At 36.1% G+C, this 27,622-nt stretch overlaps 1 protein-coding gene across 27 annotated transcripts in view; it reads left to right on the top strand.

The window, feature by feature from the left end:
* The window catches only part of MEF2A (myocyte enhancer factor 2A), a 145,040-nt gene that overhangs the window by 109,871 nt on the left and 7,547 nt on the right, over nucleotides 1-27,622 (top strand). For 17 of the 27 annotated variants that reach the window (XM_053581810.1, XM_053581806.1, XM_053581805.1 and 14 more), the window contains 3 exons: nucleotides 12,755-12,942; nucleotides 21,673-21,696; nucleotides 25,341-25,467. In XM_053581810.1, coding sequence (XP_053437785.1) covers nucleotides 12,755-12,942; nucleotides 21,673-21,696; nucleotides 25,341-25,467 — 339 coding nt within the window. The remainder of the gene's footprint in view (nucleotides 1-12,754; nucleotides 12,943-21,672; nucleotides 21,697-25,340; nucleotides 25,468-27,622) is intronic. The other 10 variants (XM_053581831.1, XM_053581819.1, XM_053581826.1 and 7 more) reach the window with 1 other exon arrangement.

Genomic DNA, 27,622 nt, shown 5'->3' on the forward strand with positions numbered 1-27,622 from the left:
CTGGATAGAGCCTCCAAAAAGAAGCTAAGCAAAGAAATTTTAGATTTAAACTCAACAATTCAACATCTGGACTTAACGGACATCTACAGAACATTTCATCCCAACAAAACTGAATACACATTCTTCTCATCAGCCCACGGAACATACTCCAAAATCGACCACATCCTAGGCCACAGATCTAACCTCAGCAAATTTAAAAAATTGAAATTATTCCTTGCATCTTCTTAGACCATCATGGAATAAAAGTTGAACTCAATAACAACAGGAACCTGCATACCCATACAAGAACATGGAAGCTAAACAACCTTATGCTGAAGGATAGATGGGTTTATAGACGAGATTAAGAAGGAAATCACCAAATTTTTGGAATTAAACAACAATCAAGACACGAATTACCAGAACCTCTTAGTACTGCAAAGGCAATACTAAGTGGAAAATTTATAGCACTGCAAGCCTTCCTCAAGAAAACAGAAAGAGAGGAAGTTAATAACTTAATGGGACATCTCAAGCAACTGGAGAAGGAAGAACAGTCCAAACCCAAACCCAGCAGAAGAAAAGAAATAGCCAAAATCAAAGCAGAGCTAAATGAAATTGAAAACAAAAGAACTATACAACAGATCAATAAATCCCAAAGTTGGTTTTTTGAAAAGATCAATAAATAGATAAACCTTTGGCCAACCTAACCAGGACGAAAAAGAGTAAAATCTCTTAATTTCATCAATCACAAATGGTAATGATGAAACTACAACAGACCCCTCAGAAATTCAAAAAATCCTTAACGAATATTACAAGAAACTCTACTCTCAGAAATACGAAAATCTGAAAGAAATCGACCAATACCTGGAAGTACACCACCTACCAAGACTTAGCCAGAACGAAGTGGAAATGTTGAACAGGCCTATATCAAGTTCTGAAATAGCATCAACTATACAAAATCTCCCTAAAAAGAAAAGCCCAGGACCAGATGGCTTTATGTCAGAATTCTACCAAACCTTTAAAGAAGAACTAGTACCTATACTACTAAACCCCTTTAGTAGTATGGAAAAAGAACGAATATTACCCAACACATTCTACGAAGCAAACATCACCTTGATCCCCAAACCAGGGAAAGACCCAACAAGAAAAGAAAATTAAGACCAATATCACTAATGAATATTGATGCTAAAATACTCAATAAGATCCTAACAAACAGAATCCAACAACACATCAAAAAAATTACACACCATGACAAAGTGGGATTTATCCCAGGGTCTCAAGGCTGGTTCAATATACGTAAATCTATAAATGTAATTCAATACATAAACAAACTAAAAAATAAGGACCATATGATTCTTTCAATTGATGCAGAAAAAGCTTTTGATAATAATATCCAGCATCCCTTCATGATCAGAACACTTAAGAAAATGGGTATAGAAGGGACATTTCTTAAACTAATACAGGCCATCTACAGCAAACCCACAGCCAATGTCGTATTGAATGGAGTTAAATTGAAATCATTTCCACTTAGATCAGGAACCAGGCAAGGTTGCCCATTGTCTCCATTGCTCTTTAACATTGTAATGGAAGTTTTAGCCATTGCAATTAGGGAAGAAAAGGCGATCAAGGGTATCCACATAGGGTCAGAAGAGATCAAACTTTCACTCTTCGCAGATGATATGATGGTATATTTGGAAAACACTAGGGATTCTACTACAAAACTTTTAGAAGTGATCAAGGAATACAGCAATGTCTCAGGCTACAAAATCAACACCCATAAATCTGTACCCTTTATATATACCAAGAATAGCCTAGCCGAAGAAACAGTCAAGGACTCTATTCCTTTCACAGTAGTGCCAAAGAAGATGAAATATTTGGGAGTATACCTAACAAAGGATGTGAAAGATCTATACAAAGAGAACTATGAAACCTTAAGAAAAGAAATAGCTGAAGATGTTAACAGATGGAAAAACATACCATGCTCATGGCTGGGAAGAATCAACATTGTTAAAATGTCCATACTACCCAAAGCAATATACAATTTTAATTCCTATTAAAGCTCCATTGTCATATTTTAAAGATCTTGAAAAAATAATACTTCATTTTATATGGAATCAGAAAAAAACTTCGAATAGCCAAAACATTACTGAGCAATAAAAACAAAGCAGGAGGAATCACGCTACCAGACCTGAGACTGTACTATAAATTGATAATGATCAAAACAGCATGGTACTGGCACAAAAGCAGAGAAGTAGCTGTCTGGAACAGAATAGAGAATCAAGAGATGAATCCAGCTACTTACCATTATCTGATCTTTGACAAGCCAATTAAAAACATTCAGTGGGGAAAAGATTCCCTATTTGATAAATGGTGCTGGGTGAACTGGTTGGCAACCTGTAGAAGGTTGAAACTGGACCCACACCTTTCACCATTATGTAATATAGACTCTCACTGGATAAAAGATTTAAACTTAAGACATGAAACTATAAAAATACTTGAAGAAAGTGCAGGGAAAACTCTCAAAGGAATTGGCCTGGGTGAATATTTTATGACGAGGACTCCCTCGGCAATTGAAGCAGTGTCAAAAATACACTACTGGGACCTGATCAAACTAAAAAGCTTCTGCACAGCCAAGAACATAGTGAGTAAAGCAAGCAGACAGCCCTCAGAATGGGAGAAAATATTTGCAGGTTATACCTCCGATAAAGGTCTAATAACCAGAATCCACAGAGAACTCAAATGTATTAGCAAGAAAAGAACACGTGATTCCATCTCAGGGTGGGAAAGGGACTTGAAGAGAAACTTCTCTAAAGAAGACGGACGCACAATCTACAAACATACGAAAAAAAGCTCATCATCCTTAATCATCAGAGAAATGCAAATCAAAACTACTTTGAGATACCACCTAACCCCAGTAAGAGTAGCCCACATAACAAAATCCCAAAACCAGAGATGGTGGGGTGGATGTGGAGAAAAGGGCACACTTCTATACTGCTGGTGGGAATGCACACTAATACATTCCTTCTGGAGGGATGTTTTGAGAATACTTAGAGACCTAAAAATAGACCTGCCATTCGATCTTATAATTCCTTTACTAGGTTTATACCCCAAAGACCAAAAGTCACAATATAACAAATACATCTGTACCAGAATGTTTATTGCAGCCCCTTTCCATAGTCATGGAAGAAGCCCAAGTGTCCATCGACCCACAAATGGACTAGCAAATTGTGGTACATGTATACCATGGAATATTATGCAGCCTTAAAGAAAGATGGAGACTTTACCTCTTTCATGTTTACATGGATGGAGCTGGAACATATTCTTCTTAGCAAATTATCTGAGGAATGGAAGATAAAGTATCCTTTGTACTTAGCTCTGCTATGAAGCTAAACTTTAGCTTTCACATGAAGGCTATAACCCAACTATAGCACAAGACTATGGGGAAAGGGCCAAGGAAGGGGAAGGGAGGTGGGAGGTTTTGGTGGAGGGGGAGGTTAATGGATGGGGCCACATCTATGGTGCATCTTAGAATGGGTACAGGTGAATCTTACTAAATGCAGAATACAAATGCCTATATACAGTAACTAAGAAAATGCCATGAAGGCTACGTTGAACAGTTTGATGAGAATATTTCAGATTGTGTATGAAACCTGCACATTGTACCCCTTGATTGCACTAATGTACACAGCCATGATTTAACAATAAAAAAAAAAAATGGTCAAAGTCAGCCTTGGCAAAATACCCACAACCTGTCTCTAGAAAAGAAAAAAAAAGAATGAATAAATAAATGGTAACATGTTCATGTGAAAGAATATTGTACCACAGTGAAAATGAAGAAACCACAAGAGAACTTGATAATGGATGAATTTCACTGAACGAATATGAAGAGGTAAAGGTAGATTACAAATACATACCCAATGATTATGATTCTATCTACATGATGTTTCAAAAGTAGGCAAATAAAACTAGTTAAGAATACTTGTGTAGCTGGATGGTAAAACTATAAAGAAAAACAAGAATTACCAAAGAAGTCGTGATAGTGGTTACTTTGGTAAGGTGAGATTATGGTAGTGTCTTAGGGTTCTCAGTTAGGGGGTTCTGGTAATATTCATTTTCCTGATCTAAATGGCAGTTACATGGATCTCTTTGTTTTATCCTTAATCTGTAAGATTTTGTTTTGTCCATTTTCTGTATATGTGTTATATTAACAATAAAAAAGTTTTTAAAATGAGTATAATATACTAGATATAAAAAAACTATAACCACAAATATGAAGGGACTTTAAAAGTTTTAAGAGAATGGAAAGTGGTATTTATACTATAAATTCCAAAATCTAGAGAGAAAATTCACAGACTCAACAGAAGGACTTTTGGTAGCCCTTGAGTCTTTGGGCATTGTTGTCTACATGTGGCAACACCCATCTTGAAGTCATGAAGGGAGTCTGTTTAAAATGACAAGCCAACATGCCAAGGATAACAAAGTGAAAATGTGGGGAGACTTGGGTTCCACAGTGTTGAGCCACTGAAGCAACTGAACCTGAGACCACTCTTCCTCCAGTCTTATGTGAGAGAATATATATTCCTCATTCTTAAGAGAAAAGGTGAGGTAAGATCCAAGCAACAGGTAGAAGAATGTTTAATGAGTGATTATACATGGAATGGTGCCAAAATAAACAATTCAAAAAAGAAACCCAACTGGTATTTTAAAAATTGAAAAGAATGTTCATTGTTGATAGTAATCGTGAAATTCAAATGGCCAAAAAATTACTGTTTATTAATTCCCAACTGTTACCACTTGTTGCTGTGACATACAGTGCTGATAAAGGCATGGTGGTTTCATGTGTGCTTTCATGGCTTTGTAAAACCTGTTCTGGATAGGTTTTGGAAGATGTTTCAGTCTTTGTTACAATGTTTGTATCTCTAAGCCCACCAATACCATTTCTGGGAATCTCCTAAAGAAGTAAATTAGAATAAGTAAAGCTTCATTGTAACTATTTATAGTAATGAATAATAAGAAATCAACATATTCAACAATATGAAAATTGAATAAAATTTCAGCTGAATTACTTTTTAGTGGTGATTTTAAACTATGCCAAAAATACGCATGTGGAAAATAAAAAGGAAGGAAAATCCAAAGTTTCATTATCTGTGCAAATAAAACCTGGCAGCTGTGTACATATTGTGAATTGGATAGACTTTTCATAGTAGCAGTCTGCTTATTTGATTATCATTTACTAGGTATATTTCTCTACTGAGAGTTTACACTTAACACTCAGTTTATTGTAGTTCACATGTCTTTGGGGATTCAAAGCCTATGTTTAAATATCAAGCATAAAGTAAAATCCTAGGTGTCCAGCAAGTTTACTTTTTTTAAAACATGTTAAGAAAGGGAAGGAATACAATACAGGATTACAAGTTGAAAAGCTCAAGAAGCTCTTGGAATTGTTGAGGGTTGAATGAAGGTGAAATAAGGGTCTGCATTGTAACAGAAGCACTGACAGTTCAAAAGAGGAGTTGGAAGATGTGGCAATGAAAGAAGGGACAAAGCTGGGTTGTTCTGTGAAGATGGAGATGGGATGGCTGAGGATGGCAGGAGTGCAGATGTTTAGAACCGACTGAGTTGATGATAGCAGCATGTCTGGAGGAAAATGGTTACCAAATGACTCAATATGGACTAGAAATTAGGAAGGACAAAGCAGAAATGCAGATTTCAGAGTCATTCTCAAGGAGGCATGTGTGCTTCAACCATCATGGTCCATGAGGAGTCATGAAGTCTCTTCTGAAAGAGGAGGAGAAATGTTGCCTCTTCAGGGCTGCCCACTGAAGAGAGGTCGAGAGGGGAAATAGAGTATTCAGAAAGAGAAGAAGCAGGGTCCCCTGAGCATTGCCTGGTTTCGATTATAAATTTCTAATGGATAGGATTCACGTTGTCCCTCTTACAGAAATTTTCACTGAATCAGATGTGTCATTAATTACTTCAAAACCCATGGTCTTTTTAGATTCAGAAATCTCAAGCATTTCTTTATGTAAATGACATTATTTGACAACTTAAAATGTATTTTTGTTGGAGAATCAGCTGAATGTCAAATTTTATGAAAATTTTGCCAAATATAAAAACATCAGTTCTTGAACCTTGCTTTGAGTTTTTCAGAATTCTCTGAAGTTTGCATGTCACTTGAACTTCTGAAATGAATTCATACTAAAACATTAATGACATCATTGTTCTGCAGTTCAACACTAGAAGAGTATATTAAGGACATGGAGTACTCACCAGCCTCTTGAGTGTATTATTTCAGCCAGTGTGATTTATATTCTGAAATATGAGCCAGACTGATACAGTTGATTGCCTTACAGCAGTAGAATGCAGTTTGCTCAAGAGCATTTTTTTTTTCACATTTGTTTTAGGATAGTAAATTACCATGAAAACTGAAACCACATTTTAACGACAATCACATTGGATTTATTCATTTAAAGTAGATATTCTGGTTCCTACATTTGTAGATTGTGGTAAGAAGAGTTATATACTGAGAGTGTCTGTCTTGAAAGTCTATCTCAACAATGTCTTCATTTTTGTTATAAAAATTGAACTGTAGGTAAGAAAGTTTATATTATATCACTACACTCTACAAAATAACAAGTCATGCATTTGAGATTATCTTGGCTTTAGTGTGGCAACTTATCAAACACTCTTGACTCTTGACTTCACACTAAGAAGTAACTGCTTTTAACTTTGCTTTTACTCTTGTAACTTGATTGTCAGGTTACTGTGGTATCATATCTAGTTAAAAGGCATCATAGACACCACTTGGGAAATAACTATTTGTGCTTCTTGTTGGTGTGTTCCTCTAAATTGTTTGTTTGCAAGCATCTTATAATGTCTTTGAGAGGAAGTATTCTTTTATCCTGATTTGAGTATAAATCAAGTAAAGAAGAATCTTCTAAATAATGACAGATTTAGCACACAAATTTGCCATTGTTAAGGGAAACATTGCTAAGGAACTTTTTTTTTTTTTTTCTGAGACAGAGTCTCATTATGTCGTCCTTGGTAGAGTGCTGTGACATGACAGCTCACAGCAACCTCAAACTCTTGGGCTTTAGCGATTCTCTTGCCTCAGCCTCCCTAGTAGCTGGGACTACAGGCACCCACCACAGTGCCCAGCTATTTTGTTGTTGTTGTTGTTGTTGTAGTTGTCATAGCTGTTTAGCAGGCCTGGGCTGGACTTGAACCTGCCAGCCTCGGTGTATGTGTCGGGCGCCCTACTCACTGAGCTACTGTGCTCAGCTGCTAACAAACATTTTAGTATTGCTAGGTAATATGAAATTTCTATTAAACCCTCCTATTTTTGAATAAAATTATTTGGTAAACATTTTGTATCCTCCAGATATTGGCTTATCAGTTACCTTTAACTTTGTGAATGAACTCTGCTCCACAGGGGTTAACCTAGTGAGTGGTGTTTTTTGTTCTGTACTGATTTCTGAACTTAACCAACATGCAGAAAATTACTGTATGGGGTGTGGAAAGGAGATGCAGCCCAGATTCAATACCTACCCCTTCAAGATAATGGGAGCAGGATGCAGGCAGTAGCCTCATAAAGGTAACTGAAATACCAGTTCCCACAGCAAAATTAAAATGATACAAATGAGGTAAAGCTGGTAGGGGAAAGCAAGAGGAATTGCGTAAGAGTAAGGAAGGTCTTCTGGAACCGTGTAATTCTGATTGACAACTGCTGGAGAGGTGTACGCCCATTTCTAAGAAGCACATATTGCCTCTTTTGTCTTTGTGCCTTTTTATTCAGATACCAAACTTGAACATTTAGTGATTAGGATCCAACAGTTGATTATATCACATTTATAAAACATTAATTTTTAGTTTCACATATTTAAAAAATCTCACCTAAGTAACATCTCTTTTTCAAACTCTATAAGGAGATAGACATAGTGAAATTTTAATTTTCTTCAGCAAGTTTTCTTTATGATCTCTCTTTTTTTTCAAATTTTATTTTATTTTACTTTACTTTTTACTTTATTTATTTTACTTTACTTTAATTTCAGGTTGATGTGAGGGTACAAATAACCAGGTCACAATATTTGAATTTGTCAGGTTGAGTCCTTGTTGTGCCCCTAACCCAAAAGGTGTGCCATACACCCCTACACTGTACCCATTAAGCGTTGTTTGTATCACTAAAAATTGCGTTGGCTATATGGGCCTTTTTTGGTCCATACGAAACAAAGAACTATTTTATCTAGTTCTTCAAAGCATGATTGGTATTTTAATGGGGATCGCATTGAATCTGTAGATTGCTTTGGGAAGTATAGACATTTTAACAGTGTTGATTCTTTCCAGCCAGGAGCACGGTATGCTCTTCCATTTGTTAATGTCTTCTGCTGTTTTCTTGGGGTTCATAATTCTCTTTGTAAAGATCTTTCACCTCTTTTGTTCAGTATATTCCTAGGTATTTCATTTTCTTTGAAGCTTCTGTGAAGGGAATTGTGTCTTTGATTAGTTTCTCAACATGGCTGTTAATTGGCATATACAAAGGCTACTGATTTGTAGACATTGGTTTTTTATATCCTGAGACATTACTGTATTTCTTCATCACTTCCAGGAATCTTGTGATTGAGTCTCTGGGGTTCTCTGTGTATAAGATCATATCATCAGCAAAGAATGAGAGTTTGACCTCCTCTGTCCCCATTGGAATGCCTTTTATGCCCTTTTTTTGTCTGATTGATTGCATTGCCTAGAACTTCCAGCACTATGTTGAATAGTAGCGGCGATAGAGGACATCCTTGTCTAGCTCCAGGTCTGAGTGAAAAAGCTTTCAGTTTTACTCCATTCAGTATGATACTAGCTTTGGGTGTGTTGTAGATGGCTTCAGTCAGTCTAAGAAATGTGCCACCTATGCCTATATTTCCATCTTTAGCTGTATATTCTTAAGTGTTCTTATTAGAAAAGGATGCTGGATTTTATCAAAAGCTTTTTCTCCATCTGTTGAGAAGATCTTTTGACCTTTGTTTTTGTTTTTATTGATATGATGAATTACATTTAATGGATTCGTGTAAGTTAAACCAGCCTTATGGGTGGCGCCTGTGGCTCAGTGAGTAGGGCACCAGCCCCATATACTGAGGGTGGCGAGTTCAAACCTCAGCCCTGGGCTGAACTGCAACCAAAAAATAGCCGGACGTTGTGGTGGGCGCCTGTAATCCCAGCTGCTCGGGAGGCTGAGGCAGGAGAATCGTGGAAGCCCAAGAGCTAGAGGTTGCTGTGAGTCCTGTGACATCATGGCACCCTACTGAAGGCGGTAAAGTGAGACTCTGTCTCTACAAAAAAAAAAACAAAAAACCAGCCTTGCATCCCCAGGATGAAGCCTACTTGATCGTGATGTATAATATTTTTAACGTGTAGTTGTAATCTGTTGGCTAGGATTTTGTTCAGTATTTTTGCATCTGTATTCATTAGTGAAGTTGATCTCTACTTCTCCTTTTTAGTTGGGTGTTTTCCTGGTTTTTGTATCAAGGATATTTGCTTCATATAATGTGTTTGAGAAGATTCCTTCCTTTTTATTGTTTTGGAATAGTTTCTACAGTATGGATATAAGCTCTTCTTTAAAGGTTTGATAGAATTCTGGTATGAAGTCATCTGATCCAGGGCATTTTTTTGTTGGTAGGTTTTTTTATTGTTTCTTCAAGCTTGATATTGGTCTGTTTAAGAGAGCTATTCTTGGTTAAGTCTAGGGAGATGGTGTGATGCCAGCTATTGGTCCATTTCCTCCACATTGTCAAATTTCTGGGCATAGAGTTTCTTATACTAGTCAGAGATAATCTTTTGTAACTCTGTGATATCTGTTGTTACTTCCCCTTTTTCATTTCTGATTAAGGTTTTTCATTTCCGATAGAGATTTTACTTTTCTGTTTCTAGTTAATCTGAACAAAGATTTATCAATTTTATTTATTTTTTTAGAAGAACCAACTTCTCATTTCATTAATTTTCTGAATGATTCTTTTGTTTTCAGTTTCATTTATTTCTGACTTAATAAATTGATTATTTTTTTTTGTTCTGCTAGGTTTGGGATTAGATTGTTCCTTTTTCATTCCCTCAAGATGCTTCATTAGTTTGTTGTTGTACTGTCTTTCTGTTTTTCAAATGTAGCCATCTGATGAGATAAATTTACCTCAGCTTTTGTAGTATCCCACAGGTTTTGATATTTGTAGCCTCATTATTCTATGTTTGAGAAATTTACCAGTTTCCTCCTTTATCTGATCCTTGACCCAACTGTCATTATTTAATTTCCATGCCTTAGTGTGGGGATGAACGTTTTTGTTGGAGTTGAGTTCCACGTTTATTGGCTTGTGGTCTGAGAAGATACAAAGTATAATTTCAATTCCCTTAATTTTGTTGAGGTTTGATTTGTATCTTAGGATGTGATGTATTTTGGAGTGTGTTCCAGGGGCTGACAAGAAGAATGTATATCCCTTAGTTTGGGGATGGTGTGTTCTATGTATGTTTAAGTCCATTTGCTCTAGAGTCATATCTGAATCCCTTGTAGCTTTGTTTGTTTCTGTTCAGAAGATCTGTTCAGTTCTGTCAGGAGGTTGTTAAAGTCCCTAGTTATTATGGTGTTATGAGATATCATATTGCTCAGACCCATAAAGATCTATTTCATAAATATGGGAACATATAATTTGGATGCATAAATACTTAGAATTGAAATGTTCTCTTGTTGTATTTTTCCCTTAAGCAACATGAAGTGTCCATCTTTGTCTTTTTTGACTTTAGTTGCTTTAATTCCACTTGTATCTGAAAATAAGATTGGGAGCCTTCCTTTCTTCTGATTTCCATTTGTCTGAAATACTGTTTTCTGTCCCTTTATCCTGAGTCTTGACTTGTCCTTCAAGGTAAGGTGTGTTTCCTGGAGACAGCATATGGATTGCTTGTGCTTTTATTTTTATCTAAGTGACCAGCCTGTGTGTGCCTCTTCAGTGGGGAATTCAAGCCATTAAAATTTATTAAGAGAATTGATAAGTGTGGTGGAGTTCTATTCATCTTATTTTGTGAAGATCCCTTTCTTTTATCTTTGCACATTGTGGAAATTAGGTTTTGTCCTTTAATTTCTGGGTGTTTACTTTGGTGGTGGTCCATTGTGGTGGTCAGTGTAGAGAATAGGTGTAAATAGTTCATGTAGAGCTAGTCTTGGGGCGAATTTCTTCAATATTTGCACATCAATAAAAGATTTGAATTCTCCATTTTGAAGCTTAGTTTAGCAGGATACAGAATTCTGGGCTGAGAATTATTTAAGAAGGTTAAAAGTAGATGACCATTCTCTCCTGGCTTGGAAAGTTTTAGTTGAAAAGTCCACTGTCACCCTGATGGATCTGCCTGTGTAGGTCAGTTGACACTTTGGGCTGCTTGCAGAATTTTCTCTTTTGTCTTGACTTTGGACTTTGGACATGTTCATTATAGTGTGTCTTGGAGAAGCTCTATTTGTGTTGAGATGACCTGGGGTTTGATATTCCTCTAAAAGAAGTATTTTAGAATCTTCAATGAAACTTGGGGAATTTTTATTTATGATATGTTCCAGTAGGGTTTCCATTCCTTTAGGATGTTCTTCCCCTTCAGGGATCCCTGTAATTCATATGTTTGAATGCTTTGTGAAGTCCTGTAATTCTCTGAGTGAATGTTCTGCTTTCTCTCTCTTCTTTTCTTCCTGTTTAACTACCTGGGTTAGTTTATGAACTTTATCAAACTCTTATCTCTGAGATTCTTTCTTCTCCATGATCTAATCTGTTGATACTTTCTATTGCATCTTTAAGTTCCCTCATTTACTCCTTCATTTCCTTAAGCTGCACTATATCCTTTCTGTATACTTTATATCTTGCATCAATTTTTTGGTTCCTTTTTTTAGTTTTTCATCAATTCCCTTTTTTGCTTTTACCATCCATATTTTAAATTCCCTTTCTGTCATTTTCTTTACTTCTTTATAGGTGGAGTCCTCTGTAGTAGTTGCCTCATAATTATGACCTCTCTAATAAACCAACACTGAATCTTTTAAAAAGTGAAAATATATACATTGCATCATTAATTCGTTACAGTTCTTCACGGCAAATTATTTCACTTCTAAGCAGTCTTCTTGGGGTGAGATTATTAGGACAAATTTTAGGCCTATGTTAAGTGTTAATCTAGTAGTAACCATGCCTTTACTTGTCACAAAAATGAACGAGTAGGCTGGTTTCAGATATTTTCTTTTATTACCTCTGTTATCTTGATCCTCAGTATAAGATGTTCTGTTAGAAATGTTGTGTTGTGTTTTACATGTCTCTCAGCAGGTCCAAGCAGTGATGCTGGGAAAAAGTGGAATTGGTCATAAGCTTTATATGTATTTCAGACTTTGGTTGGCTTTCTTTGCCTATTTTTAAAATATCAGAAGATATAGCTTAGTTACTATAGATGGAGTGTCTCAAATCCAGAGTGTTCCAAAATCTGAAACTTTTTGAGCACTGACATGATACTCAAAGGAAATGCTCATTGGAACATTCTGGATTTCAGATTTTCACATTTGGGATACCCATCCGGTAAGTATGTGATGCAAATATTCTAAAATCTAAAACATTCCAAATAGGAAACACTTCTGGTTATAAGCATTTCAGAAAAGGGAGGCTCAACTTATAGTGAGTATTGTTATAAATTCATTTGCAACAAGATCTGATGAAAACTTACATTGTATTTGTGTCAAAGTATCTTAATGGCTCTTTTCATGTTAATGAATGGTATTTCTTTTTTCCAGGAAATGGATTTGTAAACTCAAGAGCTTCTCCAAATTTGATTGGAACTACTGGTGCAAATAGTTTAGGCAAAGTGATGCCTACAAAGTCTCCCCCTCCGCCAGGTGGTGGTAATCTGGGAATGAATAGTAGAAAACCAGATCTTCGGGTTGTCATCCCCCCTTCAAGTAAGGGCATGATGCCTCCACTGGTAAGTTGAACCTCTCTTTGGTTTCATTCTTTAAAACACATAACTGAATATCTTACTTTAGAATTTTCTGCATCTCTATAGACTCCACACCTTTTCATAAGGAATATTTATATTGAAAATTAGCAGTTGAGGAGACTAGTATATTTTAAATTAAAAAAATCAGATTATAGAATAATAGGAAATAAATCTGCTTAATGGTTATTTAAAATTAAGGCTGAGAGGTTATGGTGTTTAATTATACCAGGCTAGAACCTTTGCTTAGAGACTCATTCTCAAATATATAAACATAACTTAAGTATTCTCTGTATTTTATATACTTTCAGTCTATTATACATGCTTTTCAGTGAGGGAAACACTAAATTATTTGTTAGAAAATTGTGTCTACCACGGAGAACTATTGTAGAATAGGGAAAAATACACACAAACTTGAATGAGTCACTCTCCAAATTATTTTCCTTCTTTGTTCCTTCTCAACCTTTCAGTTTAACTCCATAAAAACTGTAGATATCCTCCATACCACCCCTTGACAATGTCTTTAGCGTTCTAGCCTCATTTGCTTTTGTATTCTGTGTCTATGAAGAACAGAAAATATCCTTATCTCTTTTAGCCTCTTGTAGAAAATAATTGGAATATATAATCAAGTTTTAAAATCTTTCTTAGTTTAGCAACTGTTTGACTACTACTAAATGACATACCAAGGGCGGCGCCTGTGGCTCAGTGAGTAAGGCGCCGGCCCCATATGCCGAGGGTGGCGGGTTCAAACCCAGCCCCGGCCAAACTGCAACAAAAAAATAGCCGGGCGTTGTGGCGAGTGCCTGTAGTCCCAGCTACTCGGGAGGCTGAGGCAAGAGAATCGCGTAAGCCCAAGAGTTAGAGGTTGCTGTGAGCCGTGTGACACCACGACACTCTACCGAGGGCGGTACAGTGAGACTCTGTCTCTACAAAAAAAAAAAAAAAAATAAATAAATAAATAAATAAATGACATACCAAGTATGCAGCTGTTTAAGTCACCTTTTTGCTAAGTAAAAGTGATGCTATCAGGCTTAGATAATAATTCCACAATTGTGTAATCCTTGATAAGTTCCGAACATAATCATATATGCATTATCTCGTTTGATTCTTAATTAGACTGTGATTGTGGCAAGGTAAAGATGAGGAACCTGAGCTAACAGTTATTATTTGTCTAAGGTATTACATAACAGAATTTGGACCAAATCTCTTAAGTCTTATACTCCGCATCAAAAACAAAGAAGTGCTTTTTTTGTTCGGAGATGCACAAAACTGGAAACTGTCACTCCCAACCTTATAATAAAAAAACTTGGGCATGCAGCAAGTTTTCCTTCTATCCATTGTAGTGCTGAAATTTCAGGGCAACCTAATGGCCTGGAAGCTAGGGAGAGAAAGACACTGCAGAGAGAGACAACATTTGAGCACTGAGCAAGATACAGGTAATAAGCTAGCATAATTACCGGAGGCCAAATGTGCACTGACAGGACTGTGTGAAACTTGTGGGGGCCACAGGTTAACACAGGGTGAGTCTATGTTCTCTTGTAGGCTTTTTCTCTATGAACCCCACTGGGTGCTCACAGAAGAGATTGTAAATGTCCTGAAAAAGTCTCTCCCTTGTGGTACACAACTAGGAGAGGGGAAGAATAGCCACTGCGGTAGGGATAAGAAGGTTTGTCTGGCCTTTATCAAATGGTATAACATATTTGTAATTGGAATTCCAAAAGGAGAGAAGGGAGAGGATGGAGCAGGAATAATAATTATAAAAAGTAGTAACCAATACCAAAGTAAGATCAATACTACCACCAACACACATACACACACTTTGACACTCAGATTGCTAAAAGCAAAAGACAAAGAGAAAAATCTTAGACAGCCAGAGAAAAGATATATGTTACATGCAGAAGAACAGATATAAGAATTAATACCATACTGTGCAAGCAAGAAAATAATGGAGTAACACTTTAATGTGCTGAAATTTAAAAAAAAAATTTCAACTGAGAATTCTATAACCAGCAAAAATCTTTAAGAAATGAAGGAGAAATAAAGACTTTCTCAAACAATATCATGGGAATTTATTGCCAGCAGACCTACTCTACAGGAGCTAAAACGATGCTCTTCAGCAGAAGGAAAATGATTGCAGCAAAAGCTTGAGTCTGCAAAAGGAAATGAAGAACAGTGGAAGTGGAGTGAATGAAGATAAAGTCCATTACCCTACATTTTATGAAACGTTTATTTTAGAACAGTTTTAGATTTATAGAAAGATTGCAAAAGTAATACAGAAAGTTCCTATGTACCCACCCACACACAGGTTTTTCTATTATTAAAAACTTATGTTAATATGGTACATTTGTTATAATTAATGAACCAATGTTAATTTTTATTAACTGAAATTCATACTTTATTCAGATTTACTTAGTTTTTAACCTCATATCTTTTTCTGTTTTGGAATACCAGTTTACATTTAGTAATCATGTCTCCTTAGATTCCTTGTTGGTGAAAATTTCTAAGACTTTCCACTTTCAGGACTTCGTCAGTTTTGAGGGGTAGAAGGGTACCAGTCATGTATCTTTTTTTTTTTTTTTTAATTTGGGGATATTTGCATTGGTGTTCAAAAGAATTTGGGTTATGAGCATTTCAGATTTCAGATTTTTGCATTTGGATTGTCGAACCTGTATCAACATGACTACTACTGACAATAACTTGGTCACCTGGCTGACGCAGTATTTTACAGGTTTCTTCTGTGTAAAGTTACTGTTTTTCCCTCCTTCCATAATGCAGTCTTTGGAAGAAAATCACGATATGGAACCCTTACCTAAAGAGTTGGGAGTAGATTCTATGTTGACTCTTAAGGAAAATATACTTAAATATATTGTTATAAGTTCTTCTGCACAAGGAGATTTGTCTGTTCTCTATCATTTATCAAATCACTTATTTGTATAAATACAGGCTCATGGGCATTGATTTTAATACTTTGGGATATAATGGAGTACTACTTTTCTTCTGTTGCTAATATCCAGCTTTGGCTTTTGAGGGCTATTCATTTAGTTTCTTGTCCCTTTGACATACCATCATCTTTGTGGGGGGTGGGGTGGGGTATGTGCTTCTTTATTTTTCTGGCACCTCAGTGTGTTCCAGGCACATATTATGTATTTCCTGCCTCAGTCCTAGAGGGAAACATTTCTCCAAGAAGCTTTGACTTCTTTTATTGGAGAATGGTGTTAGAAACCAAGATCTGGTTATTTTCCACTTTTTAATTGCTCCAAAATATAGCTGCATGTATAAAGCAAAAATAGTAGTAATGTATTTTGTGTCTAGAGCATGTGTAAAAATAACATATATAACAACAGAGGGAGGGAGGCAGGGAAGAACTGGGAGCATACTGTTGTAGGTCCTTATTTTATATATGATACAATATTACTGGAAGATGAATGCTGGGTAACTAAGGATGTATGCTATAAACCCTAGTGTAACTTCAGAAAAAATAATAAAGTCAACAAAGGAGATAAAATGGAATTATAAAAAATACTCCTAAAAGCCCAAGAAATAGAAAAGAGAAAAACTACAGATGAAACAAGTAAAAAACAGCAAGATGGTAGATTTTAATCTAGCCATATAAGTAATCACATTGAATGTGGTTAGAACACATCAGTAAAAAGACATGGTTGTCAGATTTTTTTTTTTTTAAAAAAGAAGACCAAACAATATACCATGTATAGGGAACCCAACCCACTTTAAGTATAAAGATAAATAGGTGTGCAGATAAAATGATGGAGAAAAATATACTGTGTAAGTAATAACCAAAACAAAGCTAAAGCAGACATATTTATTTCACAACAGGAAATACTATCCAGGGATAAAGAGGGACGTGACATAGTTCATCTTCTAAGAAATGACTAATATATATGCACCTAATAGCAGACCTTCGAAATAACAGAAAACAAAAACTGTTAGAACTAAAAGGTAAAGTCAAAAAATCCCCAATTCTAATTGGAGACTTTAATATCCCTCTATCAGTAATTGATAGAAAAAGCAAGCAGAAAAATCAGTACCTAATTATCTGACATTCAACTAACCTAACCTAAGAAATGTTTGCAGAACACGTCACCCAACAAGGGCAGAGTACACATTTTTCTCAAGTGCACATATAATATTCACCAAGATGGACCATATCCTGTGCCATAAAACAAACCTCAGCAAATTTCAAAGAATTGAAATCATACATGTATTCTCAGACCATGATGAATTAAACTAAAAATCATTAACAAAAAAAAAACAATAGGAAAATCTTCATATATTTAGCAACAAACTTTTAAATAACCAGTGGGCCAAAGAGGAAATCTCAAGGGAAATTTAAAAATACAGCTGATGTGATGGCTACTCCTATAATCCTAGCACTCTTGGAAGCTGAACCAGATGGATTGCTTGAGCTCAGGAGTTCAAGACCAGCCTGAGCAAGAATAATACCTGAGCGTTGTGGCAGGTACCTGGAGTCCCAGCTACTTGGAAGGCTGAGGCAAGAAAATCACATGAACCCAAGAGTTTGAGATTGCTGTGAGTTATGATGCCATGGTACTCTACCTAGGGCGACAGAGTTAAGACTCATGTCTCAAAAGAAAGAAAGAAACTTAAAAATACATAATAGCTGAATGAAAATGCATCGTTAGAATTTTGGAGACCCAACCGGGTGTCACAGCTCACACCTATAATCCTAGTACTCCGGGAAGCCAAGGCAGGTGGATTGCTCGTCAGTAGTTGAAGACCAGCCTGAGCAAGAACAAGACCCTGTCTCTTAACTAAAATAACTAGCTGGGCGTTGTGGCAGGCACTTGTAATCCCAGCTACTCAGGATGCTGAGACAGGAGTGTGAAGTTGCTGTGAGCTATAACACCAAAGCACTCTAGCCAGGAGCAACAGAGTGACACGTAATTTTAAAAAAAAAAAGAATTTTGAGGAACAGCTAAAGTAGTGTAGAGCGATTTATAGCAATAAATACCTATAGTAGGAAAGAAGAAATGTCCCAATTCAGAAATCTAAGCTTTTACCTTAAGAAACTTAAGAAAAGAGCAAACTTAACCCGATCAAGCAGAAAAGAGGAAAATGTAAAGAGCAGAAATTAATAAAATTAAAAAAAAGAAAACCCCCAAGATTTGAAGATTAATAAAATTGATAAACTTCTATCTAAGTCAACCAAAGAAGAGAAGATTCAAGTTATCAGTGTCAAGAATGTAAAAGATTATATCATCCAGAAAACCCTCAAAGATAATAAAATTCTATAAACAACTCTATTTCAATAGATTGGATAGCTTAGATGGATAAATTCCTTGAAAAATACATACTACCAAAGAATTGCTAAACTCACCGAAGAAGAGATAATTAACCTGAATAGTAACTACCTATTCAAAAAACTGAATTCCTAGTTTAAAAACTTAGAAGAAAGCTCCAGACCCTGGTGATTTTACCAGCAAATTATACCAAACATTTAAGGAAGAAATAATACAAATTCTATACAGTCTCTTACAGAAAAAAGGGAAAGAACACTTCCCAACTCGTTTTTTAGATCTGTATTACTATAATGCAAAACTAGAACAAGGCATTATAAGAGAAAAAACTACAAACCAGTATTCTTCATGAACTGTAGATATAAAAATCCTTAGTAAAGTATTAGTAAACTCTGCAATATATAAAGAGGATAATATATCTGGATGCAAGTGGGTTTCTTTTTTTTTTTTGTAGAGACAGAGTCTCACTGTACCGCCCTCTGGTAGAGTGCTGTGGCGTCACACGGCTCACAGCAACCTCTAACTCCTGGGCTTCCGCGATTCTCTTGCCTCAGCCTCCCTAGTAGCTGGGACTACAGGCGCCCGCCACAACGCCCGGCTATTTTTTTTTGTTGTTGCAGTTTGACCGGGGCTGGGTTTGAACCCGTGCAAGTGGGTTTCATCCCAGGAATGCAAGGCTGAGTTTACATTTGAAAATTTATCAACATAATTCATCATGTTAACAGAATTTAGCATTTATTCATAATTAAAAAAGAAAGAAAAAACCTCTCCTCAAAGTGGAAATAGAAGGGAACTTAATCTGATAAAGAGTGCTACAAAAATGGTACAGCTGACACAAGGGAAATGCATTTAGTCTTCTAATATTAGGAGCTAGGCAATGATGTTTTTTTGTCACCACTCATACTCAACTTTGTGCTGTAAGTCCTAGCTAGTGGTTGGAGAAGAAAAAATGCACAAAATGCATACATATTGGGAAGGGAGAAATTAAACCATCTCTGTCCACAAAAGATACAATTTTCTATGTTGAAGTTCACAAAGCAAGGCCTTAGGTGTAAAGTAATATATAGAAGCTGATTGTATTATCCCAGCAACGAACAATTAGAAATTTGAAATTAAAAAGAAAAAAACCATAATGGCACCCAAACAAAAGGAAAGAGAAGAAACACCTAGGTACAAATGTAACAAAATATGCTGTGTGCCTAAAACTACAAAACAAAAGAAATCAAAGAAAACTTGGAGGAATAGAGAGATAACACCAGGCTAATGGACTTGAAAACTCAACTACTATCAAGATGTCACTTCTGGTCTTGTGTGGTGGCTTGTGCCTATAATTAATAATTGCAGAAAGAATTGTAATTAATAAAATATAGAAAGAATGAGGGAACTAGTCACCATTAGAACACCACAGTCCGTAGTAATCCATGCAGGCAAGGTGAGTTGGTAAATGCTAAAATTAATGGGTGAAAATTTAAGGAGAGACACAGTATTACATAGCCTTATAGTGTCTCTTCCCAAATATTTATTACTTAAGAGAAAAACAGTGATTTTATGGTGGAGAATTCTAGAAAACACTACCTTAACTAGAAGATTAATGTTAACATCACCATTAATGGAACACAAGATGATATGTGCCTTATGATATACTGGGAAAGTCCTGTCACCTCTATAGTAATCTTTCAAAAATCCATGCCCTCTATCTAACTGTGAATAGACAAACCCAGTTTAGGGATTAGGTTCTACAAGATACCCGATCAGAACTCAAAAAGCCATGAAAAACATGGACCAAATGAAGAGCTGTCACAGACCAGAGAAGATTAAGGAGACATGACAACTAAAAGCATGTGGTATCCAGGATCTGATCCTGGTTCAAAAAAAGGACATGGGTGGAAAGACTGGTGAAATCCAAGGAAAATCCAAACCTTTAATTAGCGTTGTGTTATTTTTATTAGTTTTAACAATCACATTGTGTTTCTGTGGGATATTAACATTGGAAGAAGCTGAGGGATGTGTATGAGGGAGCATTCTTCACTAATGCTAAGTCGGAAATTATTTCAGAATGAGGGTTTAAAATAGACAGATACTTACCTATATAACAAGGAAATATACCCCAAAAAGATGCCAAGAAAAAATGGCATTTAGGATGGTCACTAGGATCACCTTTCAGGAGCTGAATATGTAATACCTGCTATTCTCTTTCAGAAATAAAAAACTACAAGAAGTTTCCCTTAAAGCATATAAATATGTTTATAGGAACCATTGGTAAACTGCAAAATTTCAAATATACAACATTTACAAGTTCAGCAACTGCTGAATAAAGTTATGTCTTTTTTAAGAGATCATGAACCATCTTCATGGAAAACTGAAAATTTGCCGTATTAGCTATTTACATCTTCATCTCTATAAGTTAAAGTGCAAACTGTATACACAGAATGTGCATGCTTACATCCCCATAGTATTTGATAGTATTTTGATGTCTATCTTATAGTCAGGGATATGTAAAGATATCTGTAACAAAAGAATTGAAGAGCATTTTACTCACATTTCAGATAGCAATTGTGAGCCAAGTGATTGTTTTTCAGAGTAAATAATCAGCCACCTTCCTATTTTATTTATTTGCAGAGATACCTGCTTCCAGATTGGGGCTTGATTTGTCAGTGGTGTTTATAAAGACGGTTTTCACAGATTGACAAAGAAACATAGCTTACTCAAGTAAAATTTTTAAAAAGACAAAAAAAAAAACCTAATAGGATTATTTCTAGCATATTAATTTGTAAATATGTAAGAAAAAAGCAAATATGTTTCATTTTTTTCTATATATGACTTTTATACATCAGTTCATTTCTCCTCCAGTTTTATTTTCTTCATTGAAATTATTTTAATATGACAACTGTATTTGCAAATAATAAACATATATATTTATTAACAAATATTTGAGTTCCTGTTGTTTCATAACACTGTGCTAGCTTACTCTGGAAAATAAAACATTCAGCAATTTCTGCCTGCCAAGTAGTACAGACTATAGCAGGAAATAAATAGCCATGTGTGACCAGATGGGGTAGTGATAGGAGGGTTGAGATACAAGAGCTAGTATTCTCAAAGTTCCAAATATAGACTGGCGTCATGATGAGGAACTTCTTTTAAATATTGTCACAGTGGCCTGCCTATGTATAGGAGAGGCCATTGTAAGGGCAGACTGAGTTGAAGAATGGAGGATGTCTTTAAATCATGGCCTAGAGAGTTTAAAAGAATTTTGCCAGTCTTTTGAAAAATCAACTACAAGTATAGAGACAATAAGTAATTTATATTCTTGTTGTGTATATAATTATCTCTTTAGACTGCCAGACAACTGCTAGTGTCCGAACTGTTTTTCTTAAGAAATATTTTGTTTGTGAGTAGCAGCAGCCTTAGTAACTCTCTTATCCCTCTTATGTGCTGAGTGCAGTCGGAGGAAGAGGAATTGGAGTTGGTGAGTGTGGGTTTCTGCTTGTGAAGGAAATTGACAAAGATGTAAAATAGTAATTTTTAAAAACATTTTTATCTAACCAATGTTCCCTTTATTGCACAAATTGTTTTCTTTTTATTAAACACTACTTAAATGCTTAAAATAACTAAAGCTATCTTCTGGAACTTCAGACTTTAGTTTTTCTACTTATAATTGTATATGTTGACCCATTTTATTTGTTGGAGGGAGCATTGGAATAGAGCTTTTAAAGCTGTCGGTGAGCATAGGACACTTGTTAAAGTATCTTTTAAAGGAAAGATACAAAATACCTTGTAGAGCTCTCCAAATTATTAAAATATTTTTAGAGAATGACTTCACTCTGGAAGTTCCTCAGATTGTAACACACTATCTTGTGTTATTTCTCTTTCTTTCAAAAAGATTACATCATTTTTGGTGAGGTCACCTTTTTCAGAGTTGAAATTATTTCATCCTTCAAGAGACTGTCTGAACCACAAGGGGGTTCCCTGTTTACTAAAAGAAATGTCTGTAACTGAACCTGTACAGATTTACTTTTCTGTCAGAAGATTTGCTGTTCTTACAAGCAGCTATTACCTTTTGTTCCAAAGCAAATGTTTCTTTTTCTCTAGAAAATAAACTTGACTAAAAATAACTTGCAGTGGAACTATTACTTCTTTGGGAACTAAAACCCAAATCTCACAGAAGTAATCACATGAATTCAAAATCAGCTACTATTTGGGACTAAAAGAGGAATACAAACTTGAAAATGCTAAAGTTTTTAGCATGATAAGGGTTAAGAGTGCATGTAAGCATGGCGGGGTGGGGGGGAGGCGTGTGTTGGTTTATTTACATGTTACATGTTTATGCATGCTGGTGTGTTTCACACAATTTATTTTCTTTTCAAATAAGGTTGTACTCTTCTTAAAATACAAGATTGTTCTTTATTTGCGATTGTTCTCAACAGTTTTTGATGTAGTTTTTATTGGTTAACTGAAATGTGCTTGTCAGCGGTAAATGTGTTGTATTTCATATTATAAATATCTTCTGGGGAAATATTTAATGATACTGCAATGATTAGCAAATAAAGTTTATAATTGAAGCTAAAGTAATTAGATTAGACCTCACTATTTATCCTTGAAGAGGTGTGAATTTGTAAATGTTTCTGTGAATTATCTAGCGCTGTGTTGCCCTCTAGTGGTGTGGAAAGCCACTGACCTTCTGCTACTCTGCTACTGAGGTTAGGTGCTTTAATAAGCGTTCCTAATTGTATATGAAATCAGCACCTGTACCCCATAAATGCATATTGTATACATGATCTATGAGTTTATGATTAATAAAAAATAAATGGTAAAAAATAAAGTAAGTCTTAAAATAAAAAATAAATAAATAAAGAGTAGATAAATATATTGGGGTCTCGTTGTTTTCCCATCTTTGAGGACATACCAGCCAGTCGACTGGCTTGGAGATGAAGCCATGGAGTGGGTAGGGTCCAGGCCATCTTGTACTGTATTTTTTCACCTAGTGATTTGATTTTAAATTCCAGTCCAAATATGAATGAACAAATTAAGTCCAAAGTATATCCCTGTCTCAAAAAGTTAAGTTTATTAACTTAATACTGAGGCTAAAATGTATTCCCAATTGTCTTGCATTAACTTTCCACACTCCTCAAAGTGCATCTATAATTATAGAATTTCGTAGCTAAATAGCCAAGGCTCTGAAGACTTGAAATCTAGAAATCATAAAAATAAATGTTTTTAACTAAGAAAAAATAACAACTAAGAACTGTAAACATAATTCATGTTCTTTAAAACTTAAGCTAAATTCACACTCTAAAATTTAAAATGCACAGCTTTGTGTGTCAGACCAAAATCAGAAACACAATTTTTTAGAACTTAGAAAGTTGCTCGCATTGGTTTGAGCTATAAAATATAATCATGGGTGGTTCTGATCCACAGTGAGGAAGGACAAGTGCCCTGGGCCCTGCACTTACAAGACTGTATTGGTGAGAGCCCGCTACAGAGATTTCCTTCAGAAGTCTTAAGATTCTAGAACAGCTTTGCTTCATGACAGCTTCAATAGGAAAGCTATGGATCAGAAGGAATAAAAATATTTATGTCTGGGGTGGCGCCTCTGACTCATAGGAGTAGGGCACCGGCCCCATATACCGGAGGTGGTGGGTTCAAACCCAGCCCTGCCCAAAAACTGCAAATACTTTAAAAAAAATTATGTCAGTTTTTTTACCAGTTATATAGGGGACAATAACTTAAGGATATTGTATATTTGTGTAGTATGTCAGTTATGAAGGCGCTTCAGACATAATAACTCATTTAATTCTCAAAATAGTGTTGCAAGGCAGGCAGGACAAAGCTGTCTTCTCTACCTGACAGTGAAGAGGCTCCAAGAGGTTAAATGATTTCCCCAATGCCTGGGAAATGATGACTCTGGGACAAAACGGAGGCTGTACATCCACTACTGCATGTTCTAACATCCTCTGACTAAGGGTAGAAAATGTGAACTGAGGTTTGGAAATAAACTGAGGCCTGGATCCTCATCAAATGGTCAGTTTCTAAGTATCTAGATTTAGCCAAAGGCCTTCTGACATATCCGTCTGAAATTGCGATAGAGGAAATTGAATCACATTATTACTCCTATAATCTTAAGGACACTGAATTATCCTTTCACTGATTTGGGTTAGGCCCCAACTTTCAGTCGTCAGACTGCAACTTCATTTATAAAGAATTGAAGTTGGAGTTGTGCTCTGGCCTCCTTGTGTGCTAATGATGGGGTCTGTTCTGTCCCTCTGATCCTCAGTTTTGAAAAAATGTTACCTTAAGCAACTATGATGAGAAACTAGTTCTGACCTACTCCTACACATAGAAGATGATGACTGTCTTAGATTAACTAGATTATTTAATAGTTGACTTATTTATTCATTCCCAGCATGGTTAGGGTGCTGCCTGGATGCATGCAGTGGGCATTTAATGTTGCTCATCCGCTGCCTATCAGCAGTTTGTTAGAAGCTCTCTGCTCAGAGCCTTTCCTGGCAGAAAGCTAGGAGACTGTGAAGAGATTTGTAATATATCTATATCTACTGTTGAAAAACAGGTCAGCTGCAGGTTCAGAGGAAAAGAGTTAGAAATACAAGCTGCACTCAATATGCCATGACTTTAAACCATGTTAATATATAAGTGCTGCAAAGAAAAGTCTATACATAAAGACTTACAGTCCCTATAAACGGAAATGACCTTTGCTATCACCAGGTATTTAAAAGCTCACGTTTTTCATTTACGGTAGCCTGGCAGCATTTGTAGTGGCATCAAGGCCTCATTTATGCTAACATATGAAAGTGTCACTGCCCATTTCTTAAAATAGAAATGTAAGTTTCTATTTAAGGCTGTCTCTCGACATTAATAAACTGTATTTTTAAAAAGGGAAAATGAGTAATTAATATAAAAATATGTTCCTTAATTAAATATTTCGTTACTCTCATTATGTACCTTTAAGTTTTTCACATTGCTGCTGCAGAAAACAATGACATTCATATGAAACTGAGAACAGTGTCACTTTTTAATTGAAAGTTATTTTTAAAATGTTTAGTCTAAACACAAATACCATTCAATAACACTTTTCGTGTTTCTAATCTCTCACAGAATACTCAAAGGATAAGTAGTTCTCAAGCCACTCAGCCTCTTGCTACCCCAGTGGTGTCTGTGACAACCCCAAGCTTGCCTCCACAGGGACTTGTGTATTCAGCAATGCCAACTGCCTACAATGCTGGTGAGCCTGCTCTGGAGCTTCCCGTGGGTCTTAATGCTCCCTGTTTTGTGATCAACATCTGCTTTTGTGATTTTTTTTTAAAAGTGTATTTATTGAATAAGTTATTTCATGTTTTTTTATTCATATTTAGATATTCTAATCACATGCTAGCCATGAAAAAATTACAGAAGAACACATTGATAGCAGAATGAATCGAAAAGTCGTTATTTCTCTAGTGTGAACTTATACTTACCCTGAGCAGAAAAAAGAAAAAACAAAAAAAGAAGTAACTTTAAAAACAAACAAACAACAACAACAAAAAAAAACCCAAGTAGCTGTTGTCAAGATTGTGGCACCCATCACACCAGAGAGGGAAACAGCCTGCCTCTCAGGTGTTTCTGTTCAGTTTCTCTTTACACAGCATCTCACTCTCCAGGCTTTTAAAATAAGATGTTTGTCTTCCTGCTATGTTAATCCCCTTTGGGAAAGACCAGGAATCCCTGTGGACCTGATGTGTGGCAGGTGTTTAGCTGTGTCTGGCAGGTTGTCATTTACTCCCTGTGACCCCTTGTTTGTTCTGTGTCTGGGCCTCAGGGACAAAACGAGGACCTTTCTCGTTTCTCCTCAGAGCTGGTCACTCTTTGCCTCTGAGAGGAGCTTTTCACTGATTCATGTTTATTTAGACATTTCATCTAAAAATACCCTAATTTGGGGGTATATTAGGAAAGTTTAAGAATACTACAGTGATTGGAGGGGTACTTTAATGAAGTAGACTGTGTGGAAACTCAGTCTGTACAGCGGGTTTTATTTAAATATGCCCATCTGAGAAGGGCTGCAAACACATGTGGTTGCTCTTTCTCACCAGCTGAGCCAAGCACCTGATGCCTCAAAGGAAGAAGGAAAGAAGGCAATAGTCAGATTATACTTTGCCAATTTTTCAGAGACTGCATTGCAAAGAAGTTATTTCTTTTATGATCCTTACAAGCAGACTGCGGCAAAGGTCATCTAAGTTTAGGCTTCAGGGGTAGATGCTTTGGCCCTGTGCTTTCACACTGGGAGGGCAGAGCAATGGATACATTTGATTGCCACCTTAATTCTAAGTAGTTATTTTAAAACAGAAACAACTATAGGTTTTACTGAAAAAGAAACCCTCTTAAGAAATGTCCTTTCCCTTTCCCAACAATCAGAAGGAAGAAAGTGCCCAAATCCATCAATTGCCCAATTGCCAAGTCTGTGACTTGTTGCCTGCTATTGGCACTTTGCACAGAGCAGGGTTCCAAGATAAAGTCAGGGACTGTGTATTCATAGCAATTCTATTCCAGTGTTTTAACCACTTCACTCTCCTCAGTAGGAAAGAGACTATGCTAAGGACTTATCTACTCTCCCAAGTTTACTCTAAAGGAGGAGACATTACATACCTAAGTTGGTAACCATGGAAGGGAAGTCATGAGTTGTTGTGGTTACAAGTTTACACTCTCTGAGTTGAGAGGGTAGGGAAGAGAAAGATCTGAGATGTTCAGAGGACCAGTGGCTGAGAAGGTGGAGCTTGCACTGGGTGTCAGATTACAAAGTACTGAGCATTTCATTATGTTTTTCAATATTCTTAGACATTCCAGTCTATTTACTTATAGAAATGCCATTGGATTAGCAAGACTATTTTTAAGAAATCTAGAAGGAATTACTAAAACATATAAAAATGGAGGCAGGCTCTCTTAAATCCATCAGTCACTTTGCTTCAGTCTCATTCTATCTTTTGACTGACTTTATCTTAGCTCTCTTTCTTAGAACATCCATTCTGTTTAAGTTTATTGTGTTATCTTTCACTTCTTTATTTGCTTTTTTTAAAACACTTGTCCGTGTCTTATCTTTCTTTAGTATATTAATTACCTTTCTGTACACATTTTAGTGTCAATCACATCAGTCAGTAAAAGGGTGACTAAAGAAGCAACACTTTAAAAAGTAAAACAGCTCTGTGCAGCTGGACATTCCCTCATGCCTGTGCGTAAAGTCACTCCCAGCTTCACAAACTGAGTCACGCATCCTCTCGGCAAATATTGTGAACACCTACTGTGCAGCACTGTGCCAGGCAGTGGAAATACAGGAATCAACAGTGGAACGAACTTAGGAGAAAAGACACAAGACACAAGTTCTATTGCAGTTGCATAAAGGGCTATAT

Source organism: Nycticebus coucang, chromosome 2 (genome assembly GCF_027406575.1).
Source record: "Nycticebus coucang isolate mNycCou1 chromosome 2, mNycCou1.pri, whole genome shotgun sequence".
In the NCBI taxonomy this organism is placed as follows: Eukaryota; Metazoa; Chordata; class Mammalia; order Primates; family Lorisidae; genus Nycticebus; species Nycticebus coucang.